The sequence below is a fragment of the Haemorhous mexicanus genome, chromosome 17 (genome assembly GCF_027477595.1).
Source record: "Haemorhous mexicanus isolate bHaeMex1 chromosome 17, bHaeMex1.pri, whole genome shotgun sequence".
Lineage (NCBI taxonomy): Eukaryota > Metazoa > Chordata > Aves > Passeriformes > Fringillidae > Haemorhous > Haemorhous mexicanus.
The window spans coordinates 1,780,065-1,806,177 of record NC_082357.1 but is presented as its reverse complement, the minus strand read 5'-3'; the positions used below and the strand labels follow the sequence as shown (position 1 = coordinate 1,806,177).

Below are 26,113 nucleotides of genomic sequence, written 5' to 3'. Positions count from 1 at the left end.
AGGTGCTGCTGAAGCCGTGGCCGCTCTGTCCTTGCTGGATTTGTCCTCCTGTGGGAGGAGTGACGTCCCCTGACCCTGTGCCCCTCTCCCTGTGCAGAAGATCTTCAGGACCACGATGCTGTTCCAGTTTGTGAACGTGCTGCTGCAGGTGCTGGTGCACAAGTCCCACGACCTGCTGCAGGAGGAGATCGGCATCGCCACCTACAACATGGCCTCAGTGGACTTCGATGGCTTCTACTCCGCCTTCCTGCCCGAGTTCCTGGCCAGCTGTGATGGGGTGGACTCCAACCAGAAGAACGTGCTGGGGAGGAACTTCAAAATGGACAGGGTGAGGAGGGGCCTGCAGCATTGTGGTCTTGCCAGGATGCATTGGAGGCCGTTTTCCAGGGAAAGAGAAGTGTCTTGGTTTGGAAAGACAGGTGCCTGCTAAGGAAGGCAGGAGCCTCCCCTGAACTGGAGAAAATGAACCCCCCCCCACTCCAAATTGCTATAAATTTTAAATTAAGGGGCTCTCAGGCAACAAAAATTATGGGAGCAGGAATAACAGCTCTTTACTAGGGAAGAAAATAAAAGGATAAAATAAACAATGCAGTAAACTAAACCAACACTGGCAGAGTCAGAACACAGCCTGACACCTAGTGGGTCAGGGTGTTGGCAGCAGTCCCATTGGAATTGTGGCTGCAGCCCTCCTGCAGTGCCAGGGGTGGTTCTGTTGGAGCAGGGATCCTGTAGAAAAGGTGCAGTCTTCCTCTGAAGATCCAGGGGAAGAGGCAGCTGCTGTTCCTCTGGGGAATCCAGTGGAGAAGCCGTGCTGGTGTTCCAGAATCTCCAGATTATATCTGAGTAGGAATGCCTGGCTCCTCCCTCTGGGCTCACATCTCCCAGTGGGATGCTGTAGTTCTTATCAGCCATGCAGTGACATTCAATGGCCTGTTATCAGCAGGTGTGATTGTGATCACTCAGAGGTAAGGAGAAACTGCCCACTTGACAAAAGACAGCTGCCATACAGATGGTAATAGAATGCATCTTGCCTTGCAACCTGGAACAAGAAGCCCTTTCTCAGGGTCTGGGTGTCAGCTCAGAGGTGGCCTTTGGGGGTCTAAGGACTTGCAGGGTCCTGGTTGCTGGATGCTTTAGTTTTGGAGAAATCCAGAAAAGTTTGCAAATTTTTAGCTTGGCACCGTATTATTGGCAAGTGGAGTGGATGCAATTGGAGGCCATTTTCCAGGGAAAGAGAAGGCCTTTCTCAGGCTCTGGGTATCAGCTCAGAGGTGGCATTTGGGGCTCTAAGGACTTGCAGGGCCCTGGTTGCTGGCAGCCAGAACACACTGGGAAGGTCTGCAGGCAGTGCCTTTTGCTCCCAGCACTTCCATGCTCAGCAATCCCCAGCCAGGGGTTCCCAGTGCAGGTGGCAGTGCTGCCATCACCCCTCAGGCTGCAGGGCGCTGTGGCAGTCAGGGAAGGTGGTTCCTGGAGGAAGGTTTCACTGGACTGGGCTGATGTGTTCCCCCGTGGGACACTCAGGTCCTTGCCTAAACCTCGCTCCAACTGCTGGCCAGATGTTTGAGGGTTACAGTAAGGACAGCAGAGTACCTGCACAGGCTCACAATCCCGGCAAAGCCCCCGTGTGTGGGAAGGAAATGTGTGGAATATCATGGCAGAGCAGCAGGCTCTAGCTTCCATTTACTGAGGGTTGTCCATTGAGTGCTCCCTGTCCTGAGGGAGGAGGTGGGAATTTGAGACCGAGGGTGAGGGTAGGAATGGAACCCTGGGGGAATTGCTTGGCTCTGGAAGGTGACTGTTCTTCAGGAATACCAGCCCTTGTTAGGGAGTGGGTGACACCCAGGAGCCTTGGCAGGAGGGCAGCAAGGAATTAGTGCTGAATCTGGCCATGGAGCCAGGCTGGGAGAGCTGGGGGTGCTCACCTGGAGAAGGCTCCAGGGACACCTCAGAGCCCCTTCCAGAACCTTAAGGGGCTCCAGCAGAGCTGGAAAGGGACTGGGGACAAGGGATGGAGGGACAGGACACAGGGAATGGCTTCCCACTGCCAGAGGGCAGGGCTGGATGGGATATTGGGAAGGAATTGTTCCCTGGCAGGGTGGGCAGGCCCTGGCACAGGGTGCCCAGAGCAGCTGTGGCTGCCCCTGGATCCCTGGCAGTGTCCAAGGCCAGGCTGGATGGGGTTTGGAGAACCCAGGGACAGTGGAAGTTGTCCCTGCTCATGGGAGGGGTGGCACTGGATGAGTTTTAAGGCCCTTCCCAGCCCAGACCATTCCATGATTCCATGCCCATTCCTCTGGGGCCTCGCTGCACAGTGAGAAGCTGAGATGGGAGCAGAGCCTGGATCCCTGCAGTCAGCTCTGAAACCACCTCTGCCCCAGAGCCTGGAGTTCCCTGAGCTCAGACAGAGCCAGGGTGGATCTGTTCACCTGTGAGCAGCCACTGGCTGCCTGCCCCTCTCGGTGCCCCTCTGCCGTGAGTCCGTTCCCAGCAGTGTTTGTTCTCTCCCTTGCAGGACCTGCCCTCGTTCACCCAGAACGTGCACAGGCTGGTGAACGACCTGCGCTATTACAGACTGTGCAACGACAGCCTGCCCCCGGGCACTGTGAAGTTATAGTGACTGCACTGGAGCCCCGCGCTCCGGTTCGCCGCCGCTCTCCTCCCGGGCCGTGCCGGCGCTGCGGGCCGGGCTCCGCCCTGGGTTCACCGCGCTCCACCGCTTCCTTTGAGTTCTCCCTGCCCAGCCCGAGGCCGCAGCTGGAGCCGGCAGGATGTGTCTTAATGCCCACCCCGGGGCATCCCGACTGTCGGGAAATCCCTCGCCCGGGGCTTTCCCTCTGCTCCTGTAGCACTTTGTTGCATCTGGAGGTGTCTGGAGAGATCATGTCCGTATCAAACACGAGGCAGAAGCGCCAAAGACCACTTCAGACATTCGTACCTTCGTGTCATTCCACCTTCCTGCCCCGCCCAGCTCTCGGAGGAGGAGTCTCCTGACGTTGGGACTGGTTTGGCACTTCTGTCACTCCCTTTGTTTTTAAATTGCCTTGAAAACAAACCTCCCCGATGTTGGCGGGGATTTAGAGACTTTTTTTGGGTTTTTTTTTAAACGTTTTCTCATCATTCCATTGTGATACTAAAACAACATGCTTAATGGGAATAAAGTGCTTACTTTGTTGTTTTAAATAACTTGGGGCTGAGTTAGTTTCCCTTTAGGTCATTTTGTATAAATGAACGTGCAGTGATCCACAGCTTTTCCCAGGATCAGGAATGAGGAGCAGCCAGCAAGGATCCCAACAATTCCAGCAGCTCCTGGAAGGTGCAGATCAGTGGTGGCCTCTTCTGCTGTCTCCTCATTGTTCTCCTCCTGTGTTTTCTGTCACATATTGAGGTGATCCATTCATTCCCTCCAGCACAAGTGTCTGAATCGAGCATGAAGTGCCTGCAGGAAGAAATCCCCCATTCCCAGGGAGCCTGGAGCTGAAGTTCACCCTCTGCCCAATGACCCAGTGGTGGCATCTGTCTGGTAAAATCCCAGACACCAGTCAGGCAGGAGCAGATTGTGTGGGGCTTGTGGATCTCTGATCATGCAGCTGGGAATGATTTCTTTTCCCTGAGGTCTCTGGTCAGGAAGCAGTATTAGATCAGTCCTAATTTTTATATTTAATACATTGAATTGGAGAGGCATGGGGTGACAGGAAAAGGGGAAATGGGCTTAGGCTGAATGAGGGCAGGGATGGATGGGATACTAGGGAGGCCTTGGCACAGGGTGCCCAGAGCAGCTGTGGCTGCCCCTGGATCCCTGGCAGTGCCCAAGGCCAGGCTGGACAGGGCTTGGAGCCACCTGGCACAGTGGAAGTTGTCCCTGCCCGTGGCAGGCGGTGGGATAAGCTTTGAGGTCCCTTCCAACCCAAACCACTCTGTGATTATATGGAATCAGTCTTAATTCCCTGTGGTTAAGTGGGCAGCTGCAGTGGCAGGAGCAGCAGCAGGCCCTGGGAAGGGAGCACTCCTGGAGATGTTCTCCTGGGACTGTTTGGAGATGGGGCTGTACTGAGCCTGCACCTGGACAGCTGGGAGGTGCCAGGGGTGAGCTGGAGTGTGGCAGCACTTCTTCCATGGTTCCTGTGTTTCAGTTTTAGGGACAAGCCCCTTCCCTGTGCCCGTTTGTCATGGGGAGATGATGGATGCTGTTTGGATGATCTGTGCCATCCCTGCATCCAGGCTCTGACCTGGCACCAGCTGGATGTTTGTGCTCCCTGCCCTGGAGCAGAGTCCAGAGCCCAGGATGTGCCTCACCTGCTCCAGGCCATGCAGGTGAGGGCAGAGCTGCCTCCAGGGGGTGAGGGAGGAGGGGAGGAAGGGGGTGATGGTCTGTGCCCAGCCTTCCCGACTCCCTGCCAGCCACACCTGGAACAGCACTTGGAGTGCCCCTGTCTCCACGTGAGACTTTGAGTCCTCGTTGCTCCTGCTGGTAGCAGTGCAGGAGCATCCAGTGCAGGGTCCAGCCCTGGCCCTGCAGCCTGGCCCTGCTCCTGAGCTCCTCCTGGGCACCCTCAGCAGCTCTGCCCTGCCCTGAGGGGCACAGGAAGCTGGCAGCCACTCCTCCACCACTTCCTGCCTGTGGCTCCCTTTGGAGCTGGGCTGAGGGGATTCCATCCCAGCACAGCTCTCCAGGCTCATGCTGCTTCTCTTTCTTGGCTTTACACAGGGTGAAAGTAGATTTCCCCTTGGTCAATGCCAGCAGCTGCCAGGTGGCCAAAGCCCAGGCTCCAATCTGCCACCCGTTGTCCTAAAACCTCTTTCCCCTTTGCCACCCTTCTGTCCCATTCCCCCTGGCCTGGCAGACCCTGCAGAGGGGCCTTTCCCCACCCCCAGCCCCTTGTTTAGGGCCAGAAAAGTCTCTTTCCCACAACCTGTTGAATCCTTTTGCCCGTGGGAAGGCACTGGGGTGTTTTTTGCCACGGTGCTGAGCACAGCAGATCCCCAGAGCTGTGGCAGGGGTGCTGTCCCTTCATCCCTGTGCCTTGGGAAGGCAGGGTGGTAACAGGGAGAGTGGGATCGAGCCCAGCCCTCACTTGTTTCTTCAGGATACTTCTCAGTCCTTCAAATCAGCACAGATTTGGGAACCAGGCTCCAAGCAGCCAGGCTGTTCCATGAACCTGTCAGGCTGCTCTCCCATGAGGTGTCTGAGTGCAGGGAAGCCCAGCACAGAGTGATTTCCCAAACTGAGGTCTGGAATGGGCCTTGGAGAAGTGATCAGTGCTCCCACCGGGCAGTTCCTCTGCCCCCAGGGCCTTGCACCCTTTCCCCAGCACCCCCCGTGTCCAGGGCAGGTCTGTGCCCCACAGGGGGACACTGCCCTGGCTGCCCTTGTGCCCCAGCTCAGCCTGGCATGGGCTGGCATGGGCTGACCCGGCCTCTCCCTGCCGGCTGAATCGAGGGCAAAGCTCGAGGCAGGTTTGGGTCCTGGCAGGGTCTGGCTCCCCTCGGGGTGGGTGTGGGCTGTGCTCCCACCCTGGCAGGGCTTGGGGCTTCCAAGCCGGCATGTTCCGTGCCAGGATGCTCCGTGCTGGAATGCTCTGCATGGGGAGGATGCTCCGTCCCGGGATGTCCCGAGCAGGCGCGGCAGCCTTTAAGGGGAGGGACGGAATCCTGACCCGTCCCCGGGCCCTTAAAGCCTCCGCAGACCGACCGAGCCCGGCTCCGACCCGCCGGGGCCGCCATGGGCTCCCTGGGGCGCTGCCTGGCCCGGAGCCTCCCGCGGGGACAGCCGGGCCTGAGTCCCCCCGGGCCCCGCTGCTACGGCTCCGGTGAGACACGGCCCCGTCCCTGTCCTGCTCCTGGGGACCCTGTCCCCACCCTCATCCTGCCCTGGGGACCTTGTCCCCACCCCTGCTCCAGAGGACCCGGTCCCCATCCCTGGGGGCCTTCAGCCCCTTCCCCGTCCTGCCTCTGGGGACCCTTTCCTCATCCCTGTCCCTCTCCCTGGGGACCCTTTCCTCATTCCTGTCCTGCCCTTGTGTCCCCGGTCCCTCCGTGCCGGGCGGGTGGTGGCTCACGGGCTCCTGTCACCCCTTTGTGGGGTGAGTCGGTGCCAGGCTCTGCTGTCCCCAGCCCCGTGTGCCGGGATGGGACAGAGCCCGGAGCTGGCGCTCCCTGAAGGTCCCAAGGGGTTCAGTGTGCCCAGGGCGGTGCTGAGGGGACAGGGACAGGGACAGGGCAGGACCCTGGCAGAGCCGAGCCGTGCTCAGCAGTGCCCGGGTGAGCTCACGGGCTCGGTTTGTCCGGCTCTGTCCCGCCAGCACCGGGGCCACCCTGCCCCTCAGCCCGGGATGGGTCCCCAAAGGGATTGGCAGTGAAGTGTCCTCTCCCTTCCTCTTCTCTCCCTCTCCCTTCCCCTCCTTCCTGTCCCCTCTGTCCCTCCAGCGGACGGGATGCACTGTCCCCTGGGGCTTCTGTCCCCTCCTGCGGCAGGGCCAGCGGCGGGGTGAGACCCTGCTGTCCCTCGGGTGACAGCGGGGCCGTACTCTGCCGTCCCTCGGTCACCGGTTTTCCCCTCCAGCAGCGGAGCGCTGTCACGGGGTGGGGGGAAGGCCCCGTGGCCAGGCAGGGGACAGTCCCCAGCACGGGGACACGGCACAGACATGGCTGGATTAAAGGCTGTTTCCTGGCCATGGACATGTCCCCAGCACCCGTCAGGGCTTTGTGGCTCGTCCCCTGGGACCCCAACAGCCTGAGAGGCGCCGCTTGGCCAGGGGACACGCCCCGGGATGGGATGGGGACAGCGATGGGGACAGGAATGGGGACATGGATGGAAAAAAGGATGGGGACGGGGATGGGGGGCGGGTTCCCATCGGCAGCCTCGGGGCCGAGTACACCCCGTGGTGCCGCGGGGACGGCTCGGGGCCCTGCTGCCACCGTGTCCGTGTCCGGTGGAGTCCCGTGTCCCGCGGTGGTGACAGTGACCCGCGCAGCCCCCGCGGCGCTGCAGGAGAGGACGCTGCTGGTGGCCAAGCCGGACGCGGTGCAGCGGCGGCTGCTCGGGGACATCATCCAGCGCTTCGAGCGCCGCGGCTTCAAGCTGGTGGCCATGAAGCTGCTCCAGGTAGCCGGGCCCGCGGGGACGCCGCTCCGGGGGCGGGAGCGGGGGTGGCCGGGGACGCCGCCCGGGTGTCACTGTCACCGCCGCTGCCCCAGGCGGACCGGAGGCTCGTGGAGCAGCACTACGAGCAGCTGCGGCTGAAGCCCTTCTACCCCGCGCTCGTCGCCTACATGACCTCGGGCCCGGTGGTGGCCATGGTGAGGGGACAGCCCGGGGATCGCGGGGGCGCTGGGGACTCAGGTGTCCCTGTCCCTGTCCCTGTCGCTGTCCCACAGGTGTGGGAGGGCTACAACGTGGTGCGGTGCACGCGGGCCATGGTTGGGGACAGCAGCGCCGTGGGGACAATCCGCGGGGACCTCAGCGTGCACATCACCAGGTAGGGCCGCGGGGGCGGGACCCCAGGGCCGTGGCACTGTCCCCATCCCTGTCCCCTCGCAGGAACGTGGTCCATGCCAGCGACTCCGCGGAGACGGCCCAGCGGGAGATCGGCTTCTGGTTCCAGCGGGACGAGCTGGTGGCCTGGGACAGCAGGGACAGGGACAACATCTACGGGCTCTAGGGTCGGACCCTGGCTGCGGGCACCCCCGTCCCAATAAACCCCGGTGACCCCAGCTCTGACTCCGGTCTCCTCCCTCGGATGTCACCAGGAAGCTCTGGGAGGCACTGGCATGTCCCCAGGGGGCACTGGGGTGGTACTGGGAAGCTCTGGGATGTCCCTGCAGAGGCACTGGGAAGCTCTGGGAGGCACTGGGGTGGTACTGGGGAAGCTCTGGGAGGCACTGGGATGGCACTGGGAGACTGGGGTGACACTGGAAAGCTCTGGGATGTACTGAGGTAACACCAGAGGGCACTGGGGGTGTTACAGGAAGGCTCTGGGAGGCACTGGGTGATCATGGAGGGCACTAGGATAGTACTGGAAAGCTCTGGGAGACACTGGGGTGTCCCCAGAGGCACTGGGGCTGTACTGGGAAACTCTGGGATGTCACTGGTACATCCGTGGAAGGTACTGGGATAGTGCTGGGAAGCTCTGGGATGATCTGGGATGTCCCTGGGAGACTCTGAGAAGCTCTGGGTGTCCATGGACTGTTCCTGGGGGGCACTGGATCGGCACTGGGAGGCCCTGTGGGAAACTGGGATAGTGCTGGGAAGCTCTGGGATGAACTGGGATGTCCCTAGGAGCACTGGAACTGTACTGGGAGGCCCTGTGAAGAACTGGGCTGTGCCCGGGGGGCTGCGGGGGCTCTGCAGTGACAAGAAGAGACCGGGGTGGGGTCTGAGCTGTAAAACTGGGGGCTCCCTGCGACACTGGGAACCACTGGGACACCGCTGGGTGGCATCGGGACACCGCTGAGAGGCACTGGGATGTCACTGCGTGAAGCACTGAGACACCACTGGGTGGCACCGGGGGCCGCTGGGACACTTGGGAAAGCACTGGGAGCTCTGGGACACCACTGGCACAGTGGATATCGCTGGGAGCGCTGTGACAGCTCTGAGACAGCTCTGGGACAGCAGTGGGAGCACTGGGAGCACTGGGATCACAGGGACAGCACTGGGAACGCTGGGATGTCAGTGGGATCTCTCACTGGGGTATCTCTGGGATATTACACTGGGATATCTCACTGGGATATCTCACTTGGATATCTCTGGGATATCACTGAGATATCTCTGGGATCTCTCACCAGACTATCTCTGGGATCTCTCACTGAGATATCACTAGGGTATCTCACTGGGATATCGCTGGGATATCTCTGGGATATCCCACTGGGATATCTCTGGGATATCTCACTGGGATATCTCACTGGGATCTCTCACTGGGATCTCTCACTAGGATCTCTCACTGGGATATCTCACTGGGATATCTCACTGGGATCTCTCACTAGGATCTCTCACTCGGATCTCTCACTGGGATATCTCACTGGGATATCTCTGGGATATCGCTGGGATATCTCTGCGATATCCCACTGGGATATCTCTGGGATATCTCACTGGGATATCTCACTGGGATATCTCACTGGGATATCTCTGGGATATCTCACTGGGATATCTCACTGGGATATCTCTGGGATATCTCTGGGATATCTCACTGGGATATCTCTGGGATATCTCTGGGATATCTCTGGGATCTCTCTGGGATATCTCTGGGATATCGCTGGGACCTCTCTGGGATATCTCTGGGATATCGCTGGGATATCTCTGGGGTATCGCTGGGATCTCTCTGGGATATCTCTGGGATATCTCTGGGATATCTCTGGGATATCTCTGCGATATCGCTGGGATCTCTCCCCGGGAGCGCTGGGAGCGCCCCGGTCTCCCCTCGCTGCAGTTCCCGCCGTGGCCGCTCGATGTCGCTGTGTCCCGGAGCGCTCCCCGTTGCCAGGCGACGGCGGCGGCGCCCGCGCAGGCGCAGTGAGCAGCGCCGCCCCCAGCATGGCCGAGGCCGCCATGGCCGCGCGGGTGCCCCCGGACGAGGACGGGGACGAGTGTCTGCCGCAGTACCGGCACCTGCTCAGCCCCGACCTGCTCGAGTGAGTCCCGGCGCTCCGGGGGGCCGGCGGGGGCCGCCTCCCCGGGGCCCGGCTCTGACCGTGCCTCTGTCCCACAGGGGCCAGGTGGCCTTCATCACCGGCGGCGGCTCCGGCATCGGCTTCCGCATCGCCGAGATCTTCATGAGGTGCGGGAGCCCCTGCTCTGGGACGGACCTCTCCTTCCCTTCTTCTCTTCCCCTCTCTTCCCTTCTTTTCCCGTACTTTCCTCCTCTTCACCCCCCTTCTCTTCTCTTTCCCCGTCCCATCCTTTCCCCGCTGCGGTAGCAGGCCCTGGCAGAGCCGGGATGTGCAGCCGAGGGCGGCAGAGCCCTCAGGGAGACTCCGGGGACAGGGCCCTGCCTCTCCCCGTCCTGCTGCGGGCTTGGAGCAGCAGCAATTCCTGCAGGGAGCACCCGAACTGATCCCGAGGTGCTGCTGGGCAGCCCGGCCCGTCTCACCTGCTCCTTCCCCGCAGGCACGGCTGCCGCACCGTCATTGCCAGCAGGAACCTGCAGCGGGTGGCCGAGGTGAGTGCGGGCTCCAGCAGCCTGCCAGCCCCGAAATCCTTCTGCTCTCCCCTGGAGCAGGGAGCCCTGGGAATAGTGCACTAGGAGGAATGGCTTCCCAGTGCTTCCCAGTGGCTCCCAGTGCTTGCCAGCCCCGGGCACTCCGGGGCAGGGTGGGTGCGCGTTTGGGGCTGCACCCACCACACCTCCAGCACAGCTCCGTTAATCTGGAACCTGCTTTGTGGGGGTGTTCCATTCTCGTGATGGCTTTCTGTGGGGGAGAGAGACAGAAGGGAGCTGTGGGGGAGGTTTGTCAGCAGGGCAGAGCCCAGGGTTGGACTGAAAGCTCAGTGTGGAGTAGGAGCAGACGCCAGGGCCTGTGTGGCTTGTGGGTTGCACAGGTATCCTGTGTTTTGGGGCAGAGGGGACAGGGCAGGTGTGGTTGACTGCCATTTCCCACCCCCTCATGCTCATGTGCCAGAAGAAGTTGGCTCAGCAGGTTTGTAGTCCTCAGGGGCGAGAGTCTTCTGAGGCCACAGAATCTGCAGTCCAGGATTCCTGCTGCTTGTGCACCTGGGTGTTGTTGGGGCTCAAGACCTCACAGAGAGCCCAAAACAGAAGTTGGAGCAGCTCTGGGTGTTGTATGGACTTGCTGCTGAGCTAGTGTATCCCCTCTGCTTAATTTCCTGGGGAAAATCTTACTCTTAATGAGCCATAGGGGTGGCTTGTGACAAACCCTGAGCTGCAGAGCTGCTCCGTCTCACAGCCTGACACCTGGCTGCTCTGTCCTTGCCCTTTTGCCTACTGGCTTTTTGGATCTAAAGGGTGATTATGCCTGGGCTCATGCCAAAAATGCCTTGCTGAGGTCCAACCTTTGTACTTGCCCTGCAGAGATGTTGCCTGGGCTGTGCTGTGTCCATGGCAGCCCACGCAGGTACCTGGGCTTAGCCAGCCCAGTGTGCAGTGGGGCTGGGATACACCATGCAGGAGCTACCCCAGGACTAGCAGGGTGCAGCCAGGCTCTCTCAAGTGTCTTTTTGTCCTTTCAGGCCTCGAAGAAGCTGGTGGCAGCCACAGGGCAGCAGTGCCTGCCCCTGTGCATCGACGTCCGGCAGCCGCAGACCATCGCGGCAGCGGTGGACGAGGCACTGCAGGAGTTCAAGAGGATTGACATCCTCATTAATGGTGAGGCTGCAGAGGGCCCTGGTTTGGCAGCAGTTTGGGCTCTCTGATGCCATGATGGAATGTGCTCCCCCAAAACTCAGCCCTGCCTGGGGGGTTGGCTCTTGTAGTCCATCAGCAGAGTGCTGGTGCAGCCCCAGGGGATGGGAAAGACCTGGAACTCTTGGACTAAGTCCAGAGGCCATGGAGATGCTCCAAGGGCTGGAGCCCCTCTGCACTATTCCTCCTACTGCACTGTTCCCAGGGCTCCCAGCTGTTTGAGTTCACTGCTAGCCAGGGTATTTTCCTGGGGGCTCAGAGGAAGCAGAGTTCTGTGTGTGGTACATGGCCATCCCTGTTTGTCTAGGTGTGGATCATCCCTGCTCCCCTCGTGCTGGCTGTGCTGCTGGGCACCCAGAGCCACCAGTTTATCCCTTAGCAGGGCTGTCTCCATGTGCTCTCCAGCATGCAGACGTTGTCCCTCACCCTCCCTGTCCCAGAAGGGCCCTGACATCTGTCCCAGCCCTGTCTTGCCTGTCCCTGTGGTTCAGGTGCTGCAGGGAACTTCCTGTGCCCAGCCAGTGCCCTGTCCTTCAACGCCTTCAAGACAGTGATAGACATCGACACCATGGGCACCTTCAACACCTCCAAAGTCCTCTTTGAGAAGTATTTCCGGGTAAGTGGCACGGAGCCAGGGCACTCTGAGGAGAGGCTCTTGGAGGCAGGGGGTAGTGTCAAACCACACTGTGCTCCTGGGGAAATCAGGGAAGTGCAAGGACCAGAGCCTCCCTGCACAGATCCACTCTTTTCCCTTCCTGGGATCCCAGCCCCGAACTGAGGATCCTCCTGTCGCATGCCCTGGGGCTTTGTGCTGTTGCAGCACCTTTCCATGCTCTGCCACCTGGAGAAGCTGATCTCCTGCTCCCTTTCCAGCTCTGCCACTTTCCCTTGGCCTTTCCTTCCACCCTGCATGTCCCACCTCTCCAGCAGGGCCCTGCTGCTGCCCCATTCCTGAGATGCAGTGGGTAGAGCTGCCCCAGTGGTGGCTTGGCAGTGCCCGTGGGTGACTGTCCCTCCAAGCCCAGCTCTCCTGTCCCTCAGAGCCCTGTGTGAGTCTTTGTGTTGCTCCCTGCCTAACTCCACATCTCCCTTCCTTCCCCAGGACAACGGCGGGGTCATTGTTAACATCACGGCGACCCTGAGCTACCGAGGGCAGGCCCTGCAGGTGCACGCTGGGGCTGCCAAGGCTGCCATAGGTACTTCACCCCCTGCTGGGGCTCTGAGCCACGTGGGGCCATGAAAGAAGCCAGTCCTTCCTAAATACTGGCATGGGAAGATGCCTTGGAGAGGGGCAGTGGGGGTGAATGGTGTGGTTACTGCATGCCTGGGTTTGGGATGAGGGTCCTCTCCCCTCCAGGGCCCTTTGCTCTCAGCTAGACTGTTCTGTGGCATTTTTTCCCCCCTCCAAAGAAATTGCTGGCATGGCTCTGCTCCCCATTTCTCACTGCTGTTGCAATCCCTCCCCAGATGCCATGACTCGTCACCTTGCAGTGGAGTGGGGACCCAACAACATCCGTGTGAACAGCCTGGCCCCCGGCCCCATCTTGGGCACCGAGGGCTTCCGACGCCTTGGTGAGGCAGCCTGGGCTCACAGCCCTGCCCTGGCACTGCCCTGCTGGGAGGGGACTGGGAGGGACCCCCAGTGCCACACAGCTCGTAGGGGATTGCTGCTGGGCATGGCTGTGCTGTGGCTTGGCTGGCACAGCTCTGTAGGAACAGCCCTTCCCACATCCCTGGGACCTGCCAGGGCACTGGTTTGGCAGCAGTTTGGGCTCTCTGATGCCATGATGGAATGTGCTCCTCCAAAACTCAGCCCTGCCTGAGGGGTTGGCTCTTATAGTCCATCAGCAGAGTGCTAGTGCAGCCCCAGAAGATGGGAAAGACTTGCAGATTTTAGAGTAGGTCCAGAGGCCATGGAGATGCTCCAAGAGCCTCTCTGCTCTGGGGCCATGGAGACCTCAGAATCCCTTCCAGGGCCTAAAGAGGCTCCAGGAGTGCTGTACAGGGCTTCCCACTGCCAGAGGGCAGGGCTGGATGGGATATTGGGAATTAGGAATTGTTCCCTGGCAGGGTGGGCAGGCCCTGACACAGGGTGCCCAGAGCAGCTGGGGCTGTCCCTGGATCCCTGGAAGTTCTAAGGCCAGGCTGGGCAGGGCTTGGAGCCAACTGGGATAGTGGAAGGTGTCCCTGCTCATGGCAGGGGAGGAGAAAGAATGGTTGGAGTTGTGAGGGATCTCTCTATGGTTCTAAAGCTTTCCGAGGTCCTTGAGCTCACTGGGTCAGTACAAAATCCCTGCTGGGCTTAGGCTCCCTCCTTTAAATCTTCCCAGGTTTTTGTCCCAGGGCTGTTCCCTGGAGCACTCAGCAAGCCCCATGGGCAGTGCTGCAGTGCCTGGCCAGCCACGGTGGTAGACAGTCCTCTCATGGTCCAAACTGACTCTTTCCTGCTCCTTTTAGGTGGGAAATTTGCAGAGAAATCCAACCAGTTCTCCGTGATCCCGCTGCAGCGCGCGGGGAACAAGACGGAGATCGCGCACAGCGCCCTGTACCTGGCCAGCCCCCTCTCGTCCTACGTCACCGGCACCACCCTGGTCGTGGATGGTGGCAGCTGGCTCACCTCCCCCAACAGCTTCTCTGCCTTGCTGGGTATTGCCTCCTCCTCTGCTAAACTCTAGGTGACTGCTTTTCCCCCTCGTGGGATTGGAGCAGGGCTCCTCAGGGAAACCCTGCTGTTGCCTGGGCACGGGGCACAGGGCCTGTGAGGAGCAGCTGAGGGAGCTGGGAAGGGGCTGAGCCTGCAGAGAAGGAGGCTCAGGGGGGACTTAGTGGCTCTGCACAACTCCTGACAGGAGGGGACAGCCTGGGGGTTGGGCTCTGCTCCCAGGGAACAGGGGCAGGACAAGAGGAAACAGCCCCAAGCTGTGCCAGGGGAGGTTTAGGATGGGTGTTAAGAGAAAATTTCTTTATGGAAAGGGTGGTCAGGTGAAATAATGATCTCCTCGAGCCAAGTTTTATAAGCTCTTGGAGATCTATATCACACGTGAGATAGCTCAGGCACCTCAGATGGCATAAAATCAGCAGGATGGCTTCTGTGGTAGTGTTGGAAACAGAAAAGTTTTAAGAAAAGGCACAATAATAAAGCTCTTTGCAGAGAAAAACCGAGCCAGGTGCAAAAGGTCCTTGCTCCTGGTAAAACACCCCACAAAAGCCATTAGTTCCTTTGTTGTCTTATTTTTCTAGTAAATTGCTCAGGCAGGACTTTTTGGCTCCTGTCCAATTGGCCGTCCTTGAGTTTGAGGTGAAGTCCCCAGGTCCTATGAGGTGTCTTTTTACTTAATCGAGGAGAGAAACTTCTGGGCTTTTTTCCCTTTTAAGGAGACAAAAGATAATTTTGTCACTCTGTCAACAGGGGGCACATTCCTCCAGTCAGGCACTGGCACAGCCTCCCAGGGCAGTGGGGGAGTCCCCATCCCTGGGGGGATTTAAAAACTGTGTGGGTGTGGCACTTGGGGACATGGGTTGGTGGCCTTGGCAGTGCTGGGGGAATAGTTGGATTTAATGGTCTTAGAGGGCTTTTCTAACTTAAATGATGATTCATAACCATGATTCTCCTGGGGCATGGCTGCTCTAGCACTGGGTACAGTGTCCTTGTCCTTGGGACGAGCAGAACCTGCTGGATTTTCCCTTTGAGCCTGGCTTGTGACATGTTGTCTTGTGGACACTTGTCCAGACACCTCTGAGATTCCCCCAAAGCAACCTGATGCCCATTTTCTGTGCCCCAGCAGCAGGATTGAGCACAAAGAGTCCCAAGAGCCTCTTCCTTTCATGGATTCCTGCAGCCTGCAGGGGAAGGGGTCTCCTGCCTTCCTCTCCTCCCTGCCTGTGTCCCACCTGGCAGCCTCCATGAGCTGGGCAGGCCCCAGCAGGGCTCTGTCCCCACCTCCACCCTCTCTTGCAGAGGTCTGGGCTGCAGGAGCAAACCAACCCCACTGATGGACAGCCTGGGACTGACCGACGGACTGACGTGACCTGGGACACCGTGTGGGGACATCTCCCAGAGCCAGTGCTGACAGCCACAGCCTCTCCTCGGCCACTGGTGGCAGTGGTGACACTGCCAGTCCTGTGTCTTCCTGGGGGACACAGCTCCGGGGTGCTGGGTGGGGACCAAGCCCACCCCCATCCTGTGCCACTGCTGCCTTCTGAGCTGCTGTGGCTGTGGGTGCAGAGACAGCTTGGAGGGCTGAGATGGTCACTGGCCCTTTGTGACTCCCTCCAAGCTGCTCCTGTGGCCTTTCCCAAGCCCCAGGCAGTGCCACCCTTGGGTACCCATCCTCTTACTCCCCTCTCTTAGCCTGAGAACTGCACAAGAGCCCCAGCAGCAGCAGCAGCAGCAGCAGCAGCTCCTTTTTGGGAGGGGGAGCAGCTCAGCCTGCCTGGGGTCGGGGTCACCCAGTGTGGTGGGCTCGGCAAATCTTGGAGAGGAAACCCTGGCAGGGGGAGATGGCTGTGTCCCCTGAGGGGTCCTGGCTGGGACAGTGGTCCTGGGAGGCTGCCATGGATGCAGCTGGGATGCCCCTCTCCTGGGAGCAGAGGTGGTGTGAGGGCAGATCCCCCAGGTCCAGCTCTGCACTGCAGGTGTTCAGTGGTCTGTCCACACCCATCTGTCTGTCACACCAGTGTCAGGCTGTGTCCTGCCAGACACTCAGGCTGAGGCTAAGTGAAGGGCTAGAGGTGGAGTGCAGGCCTTTCCTCCTGCTGGGCTTCAGGAGCCACAGCAGGGCTGCACGGATGGTGCTGCTGGAGCCAGCCCTGTCCCTGGTGCTGGTGCCCTGGGGGACACACACTGCTCGTGTGCACCCTCCGGCTGCTGCTGGAAGTTTTTAGGCTCACCCTGGATTCAATGAAGCTTGATCTCCCACTTAATTGTATTTCCTACTTGATTGTAGACTTGCCAGGTTTTACTCCTTCCTCCAAGCCACAAATAAAGAACTTGCCCCCTGAAGCAGTGATGCCTCTCTCTGCTGCATGAGCACCAGTGCCCTGCCCAGCTGACTGGTCCAAACTGGGTGCTAAGGAAGGGGAAGAGCCACTGCTCCCACTGCCAGGGCCTTGTGTGGCTCCAGTCCTTGGCTCTGTGGTGCCCCAGTGCTCCAGGCCACGGGGCTTGGGGACCTGCCAGCTCCTCAGCCCCAGGGCTCTGGGAACGTGGTTCTGCAGCAGAGGTGGTGGGAGGTGCTGAGGGCTTTGGTGAGAGCCTCAGCCCTTCAGGGGGCTGGGGGTGAAGTGCTTGGGCTCTTGGGATCTGGGTGGATCCTTTGCCTGGGCTCTTGGGATTTGGCTCTGGCTGCAATATTCCTCTTGCTGGATCACAGGATGTGTTTTCTCCTGGAGAAGGTACTTGGATGGTGTGTGCTGGCCCTTCTGCCCAGCTGCAGCCTCATCTCTGACCTGCAGCCCTGCTCTGGGAGGCTCCATGGATTTCACTGTTCCACCATGACCAGGTGACTTGGGCACTCAGGGCTGTCGTGGCTCTGTGGCTACCCCAGGAGGAAGGAGCTGAGTTTGGCCACGTGTCCCCAGCAGCAGGGCAGGGACAGCTCTGGGCCCAGCCTTGGCATGGCCTGGAGCTGCAGGAGCCCGTGCAGGGGTGCAGAGCTGCCTCTCACAGCATCAGGCTGTCACCTCCAGCCCTGCAGGCACCTCATTCCCTGCCAGTCCCATCCAGGGCTGTCACCTCCAGCCCTGCAGGCACCTCATTCCCTGCCAGTCCCATCCACACAGGAGCCCTGGCTGTTTGAGCTGTCAGGAAACGGAATTGTATTGCCCAGGGGATTTTGCAGGGGATGCCTGAGGCAGGTGCAGCTGTGCTTCCCCCTGTGGGACTGACCCAGGAGCCCCCTCCTGCCCGTTTAGGAGTGGCTGTGCTGAGGAGGAGGATTTGGAGTGGGGGTTCCCATCCTTCCAGTGCTGGACTGACTGGACAGGGGTGACATCCACCCTGGGGATGCTGCTGAACTCTGGCTCTCGGGGCTGAGTGTGCTCAGGGACACATTGTGGCCCAACCAGGCTGCTCCTGAGGTGTCACACACACCCGTGGCCTGAGCAGGGTCACTGGGGCCAGGGATGCTCTTGCTCATCAAATTTGCTGCTAATTACACCCAGGGGCTGTAACTCCACCCGCTGTGCTGGCTCCGGGGTGTGTTAGCAGGGCCATCCCGTGCTCCAGCAGAAACTGCAGCAGCACCGAGCCGGCAGGCTGTGAGCCCTAAGCACGGGCATTAAATAATTAACCCATTGAGGTGGTCCCAGGGGTGTCCCGGTGCTCAGGTCCCCCCAGGAGCAGCTCAGGCATCCCGGGGCACAGTGCTGCCCCACTGGGGTTGGGGGTCCCGGAGCACGGCTCATCTCCTGGGGGGGATTTGGGGCTCGCAGCTGGGCAGTCCTGTTGCACGGTTACCCCCACAGGGGTCTGGGGTCCTGGAGCGCAGTTTGGGTCTCAGCAGGGGGATTTGGGGGTCCCCATTCACGGTGCCCCCCTGGTCCCACGTGCTCGCGCTCCGCCTGGCCCCGCCCCTCTCCGCCGGCCCCGCCCCCGCCGCGCGCAAGCCGGGAGGGGGCGTGGCTTCAGCACGGGCTCGCGCCGCGGAGGGGCGGGGCAAGCCGGACCGGCAGGCGAGTGACGTCACCGCCCCGGCTACTGCGGCGGGGCCGGGCTGGATCTGCCGCTTGTCCGCGGGCGGCCCCGGAGCGGCGGCGGGCGGGCGGCGGGGTTGTTCCTCGGCGGCGCCGCCGCCTCCTCCAATCCCCGGTCCCGGGCAGGACCCGCAGACCCGGCGCTCGGAGCCGCCGCTCCCCGGGCAGGGCGGGACCGCCCCCGGTGTCGGCGGGCGGGGCCGGCGTTCCTCGCACAAAGCCGTGAGTGCCGCGGGGACCGCACCGGCACCGGCACCGCCCCGATGTGAGCGGGGCATGGCCGCGGGGCATGGCCCGGGGCGGGCGGCGGCGGGCGCGGAGCGCCGGCGGTGAAGATGGAGCCGCGTCCGCCTGGGACCGAGCCCCCGCTGCCCCGGGGGCCGGGACCGGGGCCCGAGCTAGAACCGGAGCCGGAGCTGGAACCAGGACCGGAGCCAGAGCTGGACCTAGAACTCGAGCTGGACCTGGAACCGGAGCCGGACCTGGACTTGCAACGGGAATCGGAGCCGAAGCTGGAAGCAGAACCGGAGCCAGAGCCGGAGCTAGAACCGGAGCCGGAGCTGGAACAGGAGGCAGATCTGGACCCGCAGCCGGAGCTGGAACAGGAGGCAGATCTGGGCCCGGAGCTGGATCTGGACCTCTGGGCACTTGAACCCGCCGCTGCCGGCGCGGGGCCGCCGCCCTGGTGCCCGGGGGAGGCCGGGGGCAGCCCGGGCCCGGAGGGCGCCGCCGAGCCCCCGCCCGAGGAGGAGCCGCGCCTCCGCCCGGTCTTCGACGCCCTGGACCGCGACGGCGATGGCTTCGTGCGCGTGGAGGAGTTCGTGCAGTTCGCCACGGCCTACGGCGCCGAGCAGGTGAGCACCGGGCACCGGGCACCGCACCTGCCCACCGTGGGCCCCGGCGCTGGGCCCGGGCCGGGACAGCGGGGGCGGCAGCACCGCTTGGTGCCCGGTGGCCCCGCCGCCCGAGGGTGATGGTGATGGTGGCTTCTGTCCGGGCTGCGGCCCTCGGAGAGCGTCAGTGTCCCCAAGGACAGCGCTGGCATCGCCCCGGGTGAAGGGCACGCGTGGCCCGAGCGGCTCCCGCTGCGCCCGGGAGGAGCCGGAGCCGCCGGGAGCCCGCAGCTCTTTGTTCTCCATCGCTGCCGCCTCGGGGCTCGGCTGGCTCGGGGACATCCCGGGCCGGGGGGCTGCTCCGTGCCCCCCTTGCTGACCGTGGGTCACACCATAACGGGAGCATCCCTGCCCGTGGCAGCGGCTTGGAGCGAGGTGATCCTTCAGGGCCTTTCCAACCCAGGCCATTCCCTGACTCCCCGCCTTCCCTTACCTCCCTTGTCGGGCTTTGACAGCCTCAATGTGGATTTTCCCCCTTTTCTGCTGCTCTGTGCCCTGGCGAGCCGGTGTTCCCCTGCAGCAGATCGCAGCGATGTAATTTGAAGCTGCCTGGGCTGACCCAAAATGGAGCAAGCTCCGGCAGCGCTCTCCGGGGCACGGAGATGGGTTTGTTGGTGTTTCATGCACTGGCCTGGGCTGGCATCTCTACCAGGAAAAGAAGATTTTTTTTTTTTTTTTAAGGAACGCAGTATTGCTGTGAAGTTTCCCCGTACCTGCCCAGGTCTGATCTCGTTCTCCATCCGTGGCTGCTGCGCGGGTATTTAAGTGCCATGACAAAGCAAATCATGTGTGAAGGAGCCTTTCGGTAGAGGAGGGCTTTTTATCCCTGTCCTCCTGCTGGAAACACCTCTCAAAGATAAAACAAAGGCATTTATTTCAGAAAAAACAGCCCTGCAGAGTGGAGACAGGGAACTTCTTTGTGTTGCTGAGGGGGCACTGTGTGTGCTGGGGGTCCCAAGGTGTGAGCTCAGGTACCTCGGCTGCTCCTGCCCGTGCCAGCAGAGAGGTTTTAGTCCTAAATCCTCTCTTCTGCCCTGTCCTGCCGCGGGCCAGGCTCCCTGTGCCACCACGGTGTCCTACTGCTGTCCCCAGCAGAGGAGGCAGGAGCAGACAGTCCACGGAGGCTCCTGCACACGGTGCCACCTCCCCAGGGGACCGCGTGCCTTCGTGTCCCTTGGCAGGAGCAGCCCAAGGACGTGGGAAATGGGGACAGGAGGTGGCGTGTGCGTGGCAGGGACATGGCAGGTGGCTCTGGGGGTGCAGCTCAGCCCGGCAGCGCCCGGTGCCGGCGTGGGGATGGGGCCAGAGCTCCAGAGGGGCCTCACTGAGCCGGGAAAACCCCTCAGGGCATGGCCTGGGGAGGGGCTGTGGGCTGCTAAGGTCACTCCGAAGCTCAGGGGGTGTCCCGGAGGGTTTGTGCCATTGGATGGTGTCTGTCCACATGGATCCGGCTGGGAAGGGGCTCTCTGCAGCTCGCTGTTCCCTCCTGCTGAGCGCAGCCAGTGCAGCCTGTGCTGCCATAAATGATGCTTTGAAAAGCCATTTCTCTTCAGCAGGAGGCTGGCACAGGCAGCTCCTGGCACGCAGGACAGCTGGGCCTGGTACAGCGGGTGCTGAGCACCTTGGGGAGGTTGGTGTGGCAGTGCCTGGGCCAGCAGGTCCTGGGCACTGCGGGGGACTGGCACAGGAGGAAAGGGGATGCCTGTGTGTGCAGGAGGACTTAGTGTGAGTCTGCAGCTTAGAAAGGACCAGGGCACGCTGAGGGAGGAGGAGAAGGGGTTGGTGATTGTCTGTAAGCTCCCAGCAGCTCATCTTTGTTCCTCATTACCTGCCCTCTGTGATTACCCAGGCAGCCCCCACACCCTGACCCCTCTTTCACAGCACCCCAGGTTTGGTCGTGGCACAACCTTTATTTACACCTTCGGGGTCCCTTTTAGTCCCACAAGAATCACTGAGTCCAACCCCTGGCCCTGCACAGACCCCCCCAACAACCCCACCCTGTGCATCCCTGTCCAAGCACTCCTGGAGCTCTGGCAGCCTCGGGGCTGTGCCCATTCCCTGGGGAGCCTGGGAGTGCCAGCACCCTCTGGGGGAAGAACCTTTCCTGATCTCCAACCTGAGCCCCCTGATGTGTGGAGTAGTAAAGGGAGGAGTTCTGGGGGAGTTCCTTGACCTATTTTTTGTGAAGCAGCTGGAACTTGGACCCAGAGTGGGGCTTCTGGAAAATGGAGATCCAGCTCAGGTGGGAGTTCAAGGGCAGGAGCATCCCCAGTGGGTAAAACGGTGTTCAGGGGACTGAATGGGACCCTGGAGGTGTAAATAAAGCTTGTGCCACAACCATGCCTGGGGTGCTGGGAGAGAGGGGTCGGGGTGTGGGGGCTGCCTGGGTAATCACAGAGGGCACTCCATGAGGAACAAATTCCAGTCCCGTGCTGGAGGTGCCTGCTTCCTTTCCTCCTGCCCTCCTTCCTGCTGCCCGCAGGGGTGGAACAAATGGCTAAATTGAAGCAGGACAAGCAGCTGAGTCCCGAGGCTGGAGAGGGCTGCAGGAGAGCCTGTGTATGTGTGTGTATCCACATGGGTGAGGAGCTGGAGAGCAGCAAGTGTTGTCTTTAGCACTCAGTCAAGCACCAGAGGCATTCACGGGCTGCTGAGTGAGCACTGTCAGCTCGTTTGGCTGCAACAATTATTAGCTAAATGTCAAAGGGAAGGCACCAGCTGGCGTTTGTTCCATGGACACCGGGGGATTGTGGTTTCTGATCGGCTGGATTGGGTGTTTTTCCTTTCATGGGGATAAAAAATGGGATTGGGATGGGGTTTTGCTTAAGAAGCTTGGGGTGTTGGAGGGCTGACTGGGAGAGCTCTGTGGCCGTGCTGCTGGCATGGGGAGGAGATCAAGGCAGAGAGAAAGGCAGTTTGTTTTGATCTGCAGAGATAAGAGCTGATAGGGATTGAGCTCTTGCCAGGACCTTCATCTTCCAAGGGGTGATGGGGGGGTGGTGCTGGGGGTGACACCGGAGCCAAGGGTGGCCTCCAGCAGGGAAGGGACAGCCTTGGGATGGTCCCCCCACAGCCCCTCCCAGGAGGGGGTTTGTCCAACACTGATTTGCTCCCATGGACCCCCAATATGCTCCATGGATTTACAAACAAGATGTGGGACAGAAAGGTCTTGAGGATAACTTAACTTTCCCTGAGAACCACTTGATTTTTCATCCAAAACCCCTGGACTGCTCCCAAACCACCTGGGAGGTGGCTGCCAGGGGTGCTGTGTTTTTACTGTCTCCTTCCTCCCCCTCTTCCCTGCATTTCTCTGGGATCTGCTGCTCCCTGGAGCCACTGGCTGTAAGATTGGCTTAAACAGGGAGCTGGGGACACACTTGATGTCACTTTTATGTCACCTTGTCAAGCAGGAGGGGTTGTGCCTTGCACTTCTGGGGGTTGCACAGAACCTAAAGCCATTGTGCAACCACTTTTGGTTTAAATTTTTATTCTAAAATTAAATTTTCCATGTCTTGCCTGCTGTAGCCCTGCATTGTGTCTGGCTGGCTGAGGTGACAGAGCCCAAGGCTCTTCTCCCTGGATTTATTTCCAGCAGGCTCAGAGGAAAATGGATTGTTTGTGAGGCTGAGGACAAGCGTCCTGCTGGCACCTTGGGTTGTTTTTCCTTTTCTGTTTTGATCTAACAGACAATTGGAGAAGGAAAAGCCTCTTGCACCACATGATCTCACTGCCTTGGCTCAATTAAGAGAAATCCCAGAGTTTGTCTCACTCACTTCCAGAGGCTCCTGTTCCAAGGGATCTTCAGCCTTTTTTTTTCCTCTGGATGATCAGTTTGAGCTTCATTCCAGTGTGGTTTGTTTTGCTTTCTTTAACATTTCCATCCCTCAGTACCTGTCCTGCTACCACATCAGCTCATCCTCAGCTGAGCTCTTCATATTCAGCTTTTAACTTTCCCTCTGGGGATGGTTCCTGAGGAGTTTTTTCAGGTTTTTGTACTTTTCTCATTCTCCTGGAATGGGGTGCCCAGCCTGAGCTGAGAGCTGCAGAACAAATCCCATTTTGGGGCTGGCAGGGACCACTCCAGACAGCAGCTGCAAAGAATCCTGCCCTTGGTTTTTATTTTTGAATAAAACAATCTGAAAAGCTGGCAGTTATTTCCTGTAGTGAAGTCTGGATAGTGTCAAACTGCAGCTTTTTAGAGGTTCCCCCTGTGGTGATGCCAGGCTGGCTGTTCCTGCTCTCCTCTGATGGATCCCTTGGGAATTGGGTACCTGCATCCAGGGCTTCCTCCTTCCATCTCCTGACAGCTGATTTGGGATGTCCTCCCTCTTCCCCTTGGTTTTCTCCCACTTCCCTGTGAAATCCAATGATCTCTGTCATGAGGAAACCCCTTTTTTTTGTTTTTTGTTTTTCCATTTTCTCATGGTTCTCACCCAGTTTGAGCAGAGGAAATGCTGGTTTTATGAAGAGATTTCTAAAATTACCTCTCATGCTTTCACAGGCCAGTGAGGCTTAAATTGCCTCCAACTGTGCTGCTGCTGCTGCACCTTCCAGAGGCTTTAATTGCTGTTTAACCACGTGGAATATCCTGGCCTGGAAGTCCAGGAGCATCCATCCAGCTCCTGGAGAGGGGCTGGGATGGCACTGGGGGATGCTCTGGCTGTGCAGGAGGTGCCTCTGGATACCCCTGTGTGCTTTGGAACAGCAACAAATCTGGAATATTTTGCTTGTTTTGACCAAGGGCCCAGTTTTTTTCCCCCCCAAAGAAAATCATGGCAGGGAAGTTGTGGGTTTTGGGAGATTGGGTGGGAGCCCTTTCCTCTCCTCCTCCCTCCTCTCCTCCCTCTTCAAAGGGCTTTTACCACCATCAATAAATAACAGGTCTGTGTGCTCCAGGAGCTCCAAGACAGGAGTTTTTCTTTCTCCCTCAGAGATGAAAACGCTTCCAAGCCAACATATTTTGTGTAATTTTGGGCGAGGTGGTGGCTGCTTTGCAAATTCCATTTTCAGCTCACTTGATTCACTTATAAATATCCCAAAAGCCTCCAAGGAGGAGATGATTCCTGTGCTCCTGGGCTTTTTTAGCTGCTCCTGCCTGGGTTTGGCTTTAAGCTCCTGGGAGTGGTGGGGAGGGCTGGGAGCAGATCAGAGCTGGGCAGAGCTCTGGTGATGTGTTTGTGGCTGGGATCAGATGGAGGGTTGGCTTATCCTGGAGGGATGGAGCCTGCAGGACTGTGAATGCTCAAAGGCTGGGTTTGTCTGTGTGGGCTGGCAGGAGGGTGCTGGTGGTAATTTTATCCCAGCTCCCAGTTTATTAAATCAACCTTTTCATTCTGCCTGGCTCTGCAGGTTGAGAGTGCAGTGAATGTGGAGGGGGGTGGATTTTTGGGAGAGGGCCTGGGGACAAGGGATGGAGGGACAGGACACAGGGAATGGCTCCCACTGCCAGAGGGCAGGGCTGGATGGGATATTGGGAAGGAATTGCTCCCTGTGAGGGTGGGCAGGCCCTGGCACAGGGTGCCCAGAGCAGCTGTGGCTGCCCCTGGATCCCTGGCAGTGCCCAAGATGAGGCTGGAGCAGCCTGGGACAGTGGGAGGTGTCCCTGCCATGGCAGGGGGTGGCAGTGGATGGGATTTAGGGTCCCTTCCAGCCCAAACCATGCTGTGATTTGTTTTGATCAAGGTTAGTTGTGTTCCTCTGGAATTGGAGTTCATTCCTGCAAGTAACAAAGCACTGCTTACCCAGGAGCAGCAGAAGCAGCAGCCCCACCTCTGCAGAGCTGAGGGAGCAGCCTGGGCTGTCCCGGGGTGGGCACTGCCCCAGGCTGGGACAGGAGCCCCAGCAGCAGCCAAGGAACCATCTGAGGGTGTTCAGGCTTGGGCTGGAAAGACCTTTAGCCCACCCCATCCCACCCCTGCCATGGCAGGGACACCTCCCACTGTCCCAGGCTGCTCCAAGCCCTGTCCAGCCTGGCCTTGGGCACTGCCAGGGATCCAGGGGCAGCCACAGCTGCTCTGGGCACCCTGTGCCAGGGCCTGCCCACCCTCACAGGGCAGAATCTCTCTGTAATATCCAATGTAAATCTCTCAGTTCAGACCCTTCCCCCTGTCCTGTCACTGTCTGCCTGTGTGAAATTCCTTCTCCCTCTCCTTTATAAACCCCTGTAAACACTGAGAGGAGAGAGGTGGATTCACAAGACGCTTCCTCTCAGGAGCAGATTATTTCCTGAGGCTGTGATTGATTAAAATTGGATTGGGGTCACCATAATTAACTGGAATATGATAGTGCAGTACAACAGAGGGCTCATTTGGAGCTGCTCTTGCCCACAGAGCCCTCTCCCAAAGCATTCCCAGGCTGCTGATAGCATTATGTAACTCAGCCCAGACAATAATTGATAATCATTACAATTGCCCACAGAATTCCTCTGCACTTTATCCCTGTTTGACTTTCGTTTGCTTCTCATTGTCAGAGGAATGATCTGCTTGAAACCCAGGGGCTTTTTTTTTTTTTTTTTTTTTTTCCTTAATTCCTGGCTTTGGAATTTTGCAAAACAAATGACTTCCCTTTAGCCTCAGCTGCTTGGGCAGGGAGAGCTCCTGCTGGGCCACCCTCAGCATCCCCTCTGCCATGGCACCAAGGTTTTCCCTAGGAATGGAACCTGAACAGCAATGACCCCACATTGTTCCAGCTCTGGGAATCTGCTGGCACTGAGGCATGGCTTGCTTCTCCCTGTTCCTCATGCCTGGCTCCATCTTTCCATAATTCCTGTGTGGGTTCCTGGGCTGGTCCCTGCTGAGCCCTGGGGGAGCAGTGGGAGCCCTTCCCTCTGTGTGGTTGTGTAAATTCAGGCACCTGTGGAGAATGGAGGTACAAAGCTGCCAGACTGGTTCTGCTGGGCTGGGAGTCAGGGAGGCCCTGAGGAGCTCTGGGATCATGGAGTCCAGCTGCTCCATCAGTGCCTGGGCCTGCCCCAAAACGTGTCCCCAGTGCCACAGCCACGGGGATGGGGACCCCTCACTGCCCTGGGCAGCTGTGCCAGTGCCTGACCACCCTTCCATGAAGGAATTTCCCCAATATCCAGCCTGACCCTCCCCTGGCACAGCTTGGGGCCATTTCCCCTTGTCCTGTCCCTGTTCCCTGGGAGCACAGCCCGACCCCCCTGGCTGTCCCCTC

The 26,113-nt window shown here is 59.5% G+C and overlaps 4 protein-coding genes across 12 annotated transcripts in view; all 4 read left to right on the top strand.

Annotated features, from left to right (window-relative positions):
• The window catches only part of XPO6 (exportin 6), a 63,084-nt gene extending 59,898 nt beyond the window's left edge, over positions 1-3,186 (top strand). For both annotated transcript variants that reach the window (XM_059861206.1, XM_059861205.1), the window contains exons 23-24: positions 98-328; positions 2,516-3,186. In XM_059861206.1, coding sequence (XP_059717189.1) covers positions 98-328; positions 2,516-2,617 — 333 coding nt within the window. In that variant the 3' untranslated portion in view covers positions 2,618-3,186. The remainder of the gene's footprint in view (positions 1-97; positions 329-2,515) is intronic.
• Positions 3,187-5,671: 2,485 nt separating this feature from the next.
• NME4 (NME/NM23 nucleoside diphosphate kinase 4) lies at positions 5,672-7,713 on the top strand. Its single transcript, XM_059861507.1, has 5 exons — positions 5,672-5,810; positions 6,975-7,105; positions 7,198-7,299; positions 7,378-7,478; positions 7,541-7,713. Exons 1-5 carry the CDS (start codon positions 5,723-5,725, stop codon positions 7,659-7,661), a joined length of 543 nt encoding a protein of 180 aa, XP_059717490.1. The 5' UTR covers positions 5,672-5,722; the 3' UTR covers positions 7,662-7,713.
• A 1,794-nt stretch (positions 7,714-9,507) lies between these two features.
• DECR2 (2,4-dienoyl-CoA reductase 2) lies at positions 9,508-16,356 on the top strand. Of its 3 annotated transcripts, none has more exons than XM_059861631.1 (9): positions 9,508-9,627; positions 9,705-9,773; positions 10,103-10,154; positions 11,183-11,318; positions 11,846-11,970; positions 12,457-12,550; positions 12,822-12,926; positions 13,812-14,000; positions 15,313-16,356. In XM_059861631.1, exons 1-9 carry the CDS (start codon positions 9,530-9,532, stop codon positions 15,345-15,347), a joined length of 903 nt encoding a protein of 300 aa, XP_059717614.1. In that variant the 5' UTR covers positions 9,508-9,529; the 3' UTR covers positions 15,348-16,356. The 3 variants fall into 3 exon arrangements, with proteins under 3 accessions (XP_059717614.1, XP_059717615.1, XP_059717616.1); XM_059861632.1 differs by having other exon boundaries at positions 13,812-14,029; XM_059861633.1 differs by lacking the exon at positions 15,313-16,356 and adding an exon at positions 15,137-15,306 and having other exon boundaries at positions 13,812-14,029.
• A 1,759-nt stretch (positions 16,357-18,115) lies between these two features.
• RAB11FIP3 (RAB11 family interacting protein 3) overlaps positions 18,116-26,113 on the top strand; it is an 81,945-nt gene continuing 73,947 nt past the window's right edge. Inside the window, exons 1-2 of one of the 6 annotated variants that reach the window (XM_059861214.1) lie at positions 18,127-18,619; positions 18,656-18,901. In XM_059861214.1, coding sequence (XP_059717197.1) covers positions 18,383-18,619; positions 18,656-18,901 — 483 coding nt within the window. In that variant the 5' untranslated portion in view covers positions 18,127-18,382. Of the gene's footprint in view, positions 18,902-26,113 lie in introns of all 6 variants that reach the window. The other 5 variants (XM_059861216.1, XM_059861213.1, XM_059861217.1 and 2 more) reach the window with 5 other exon arrangements.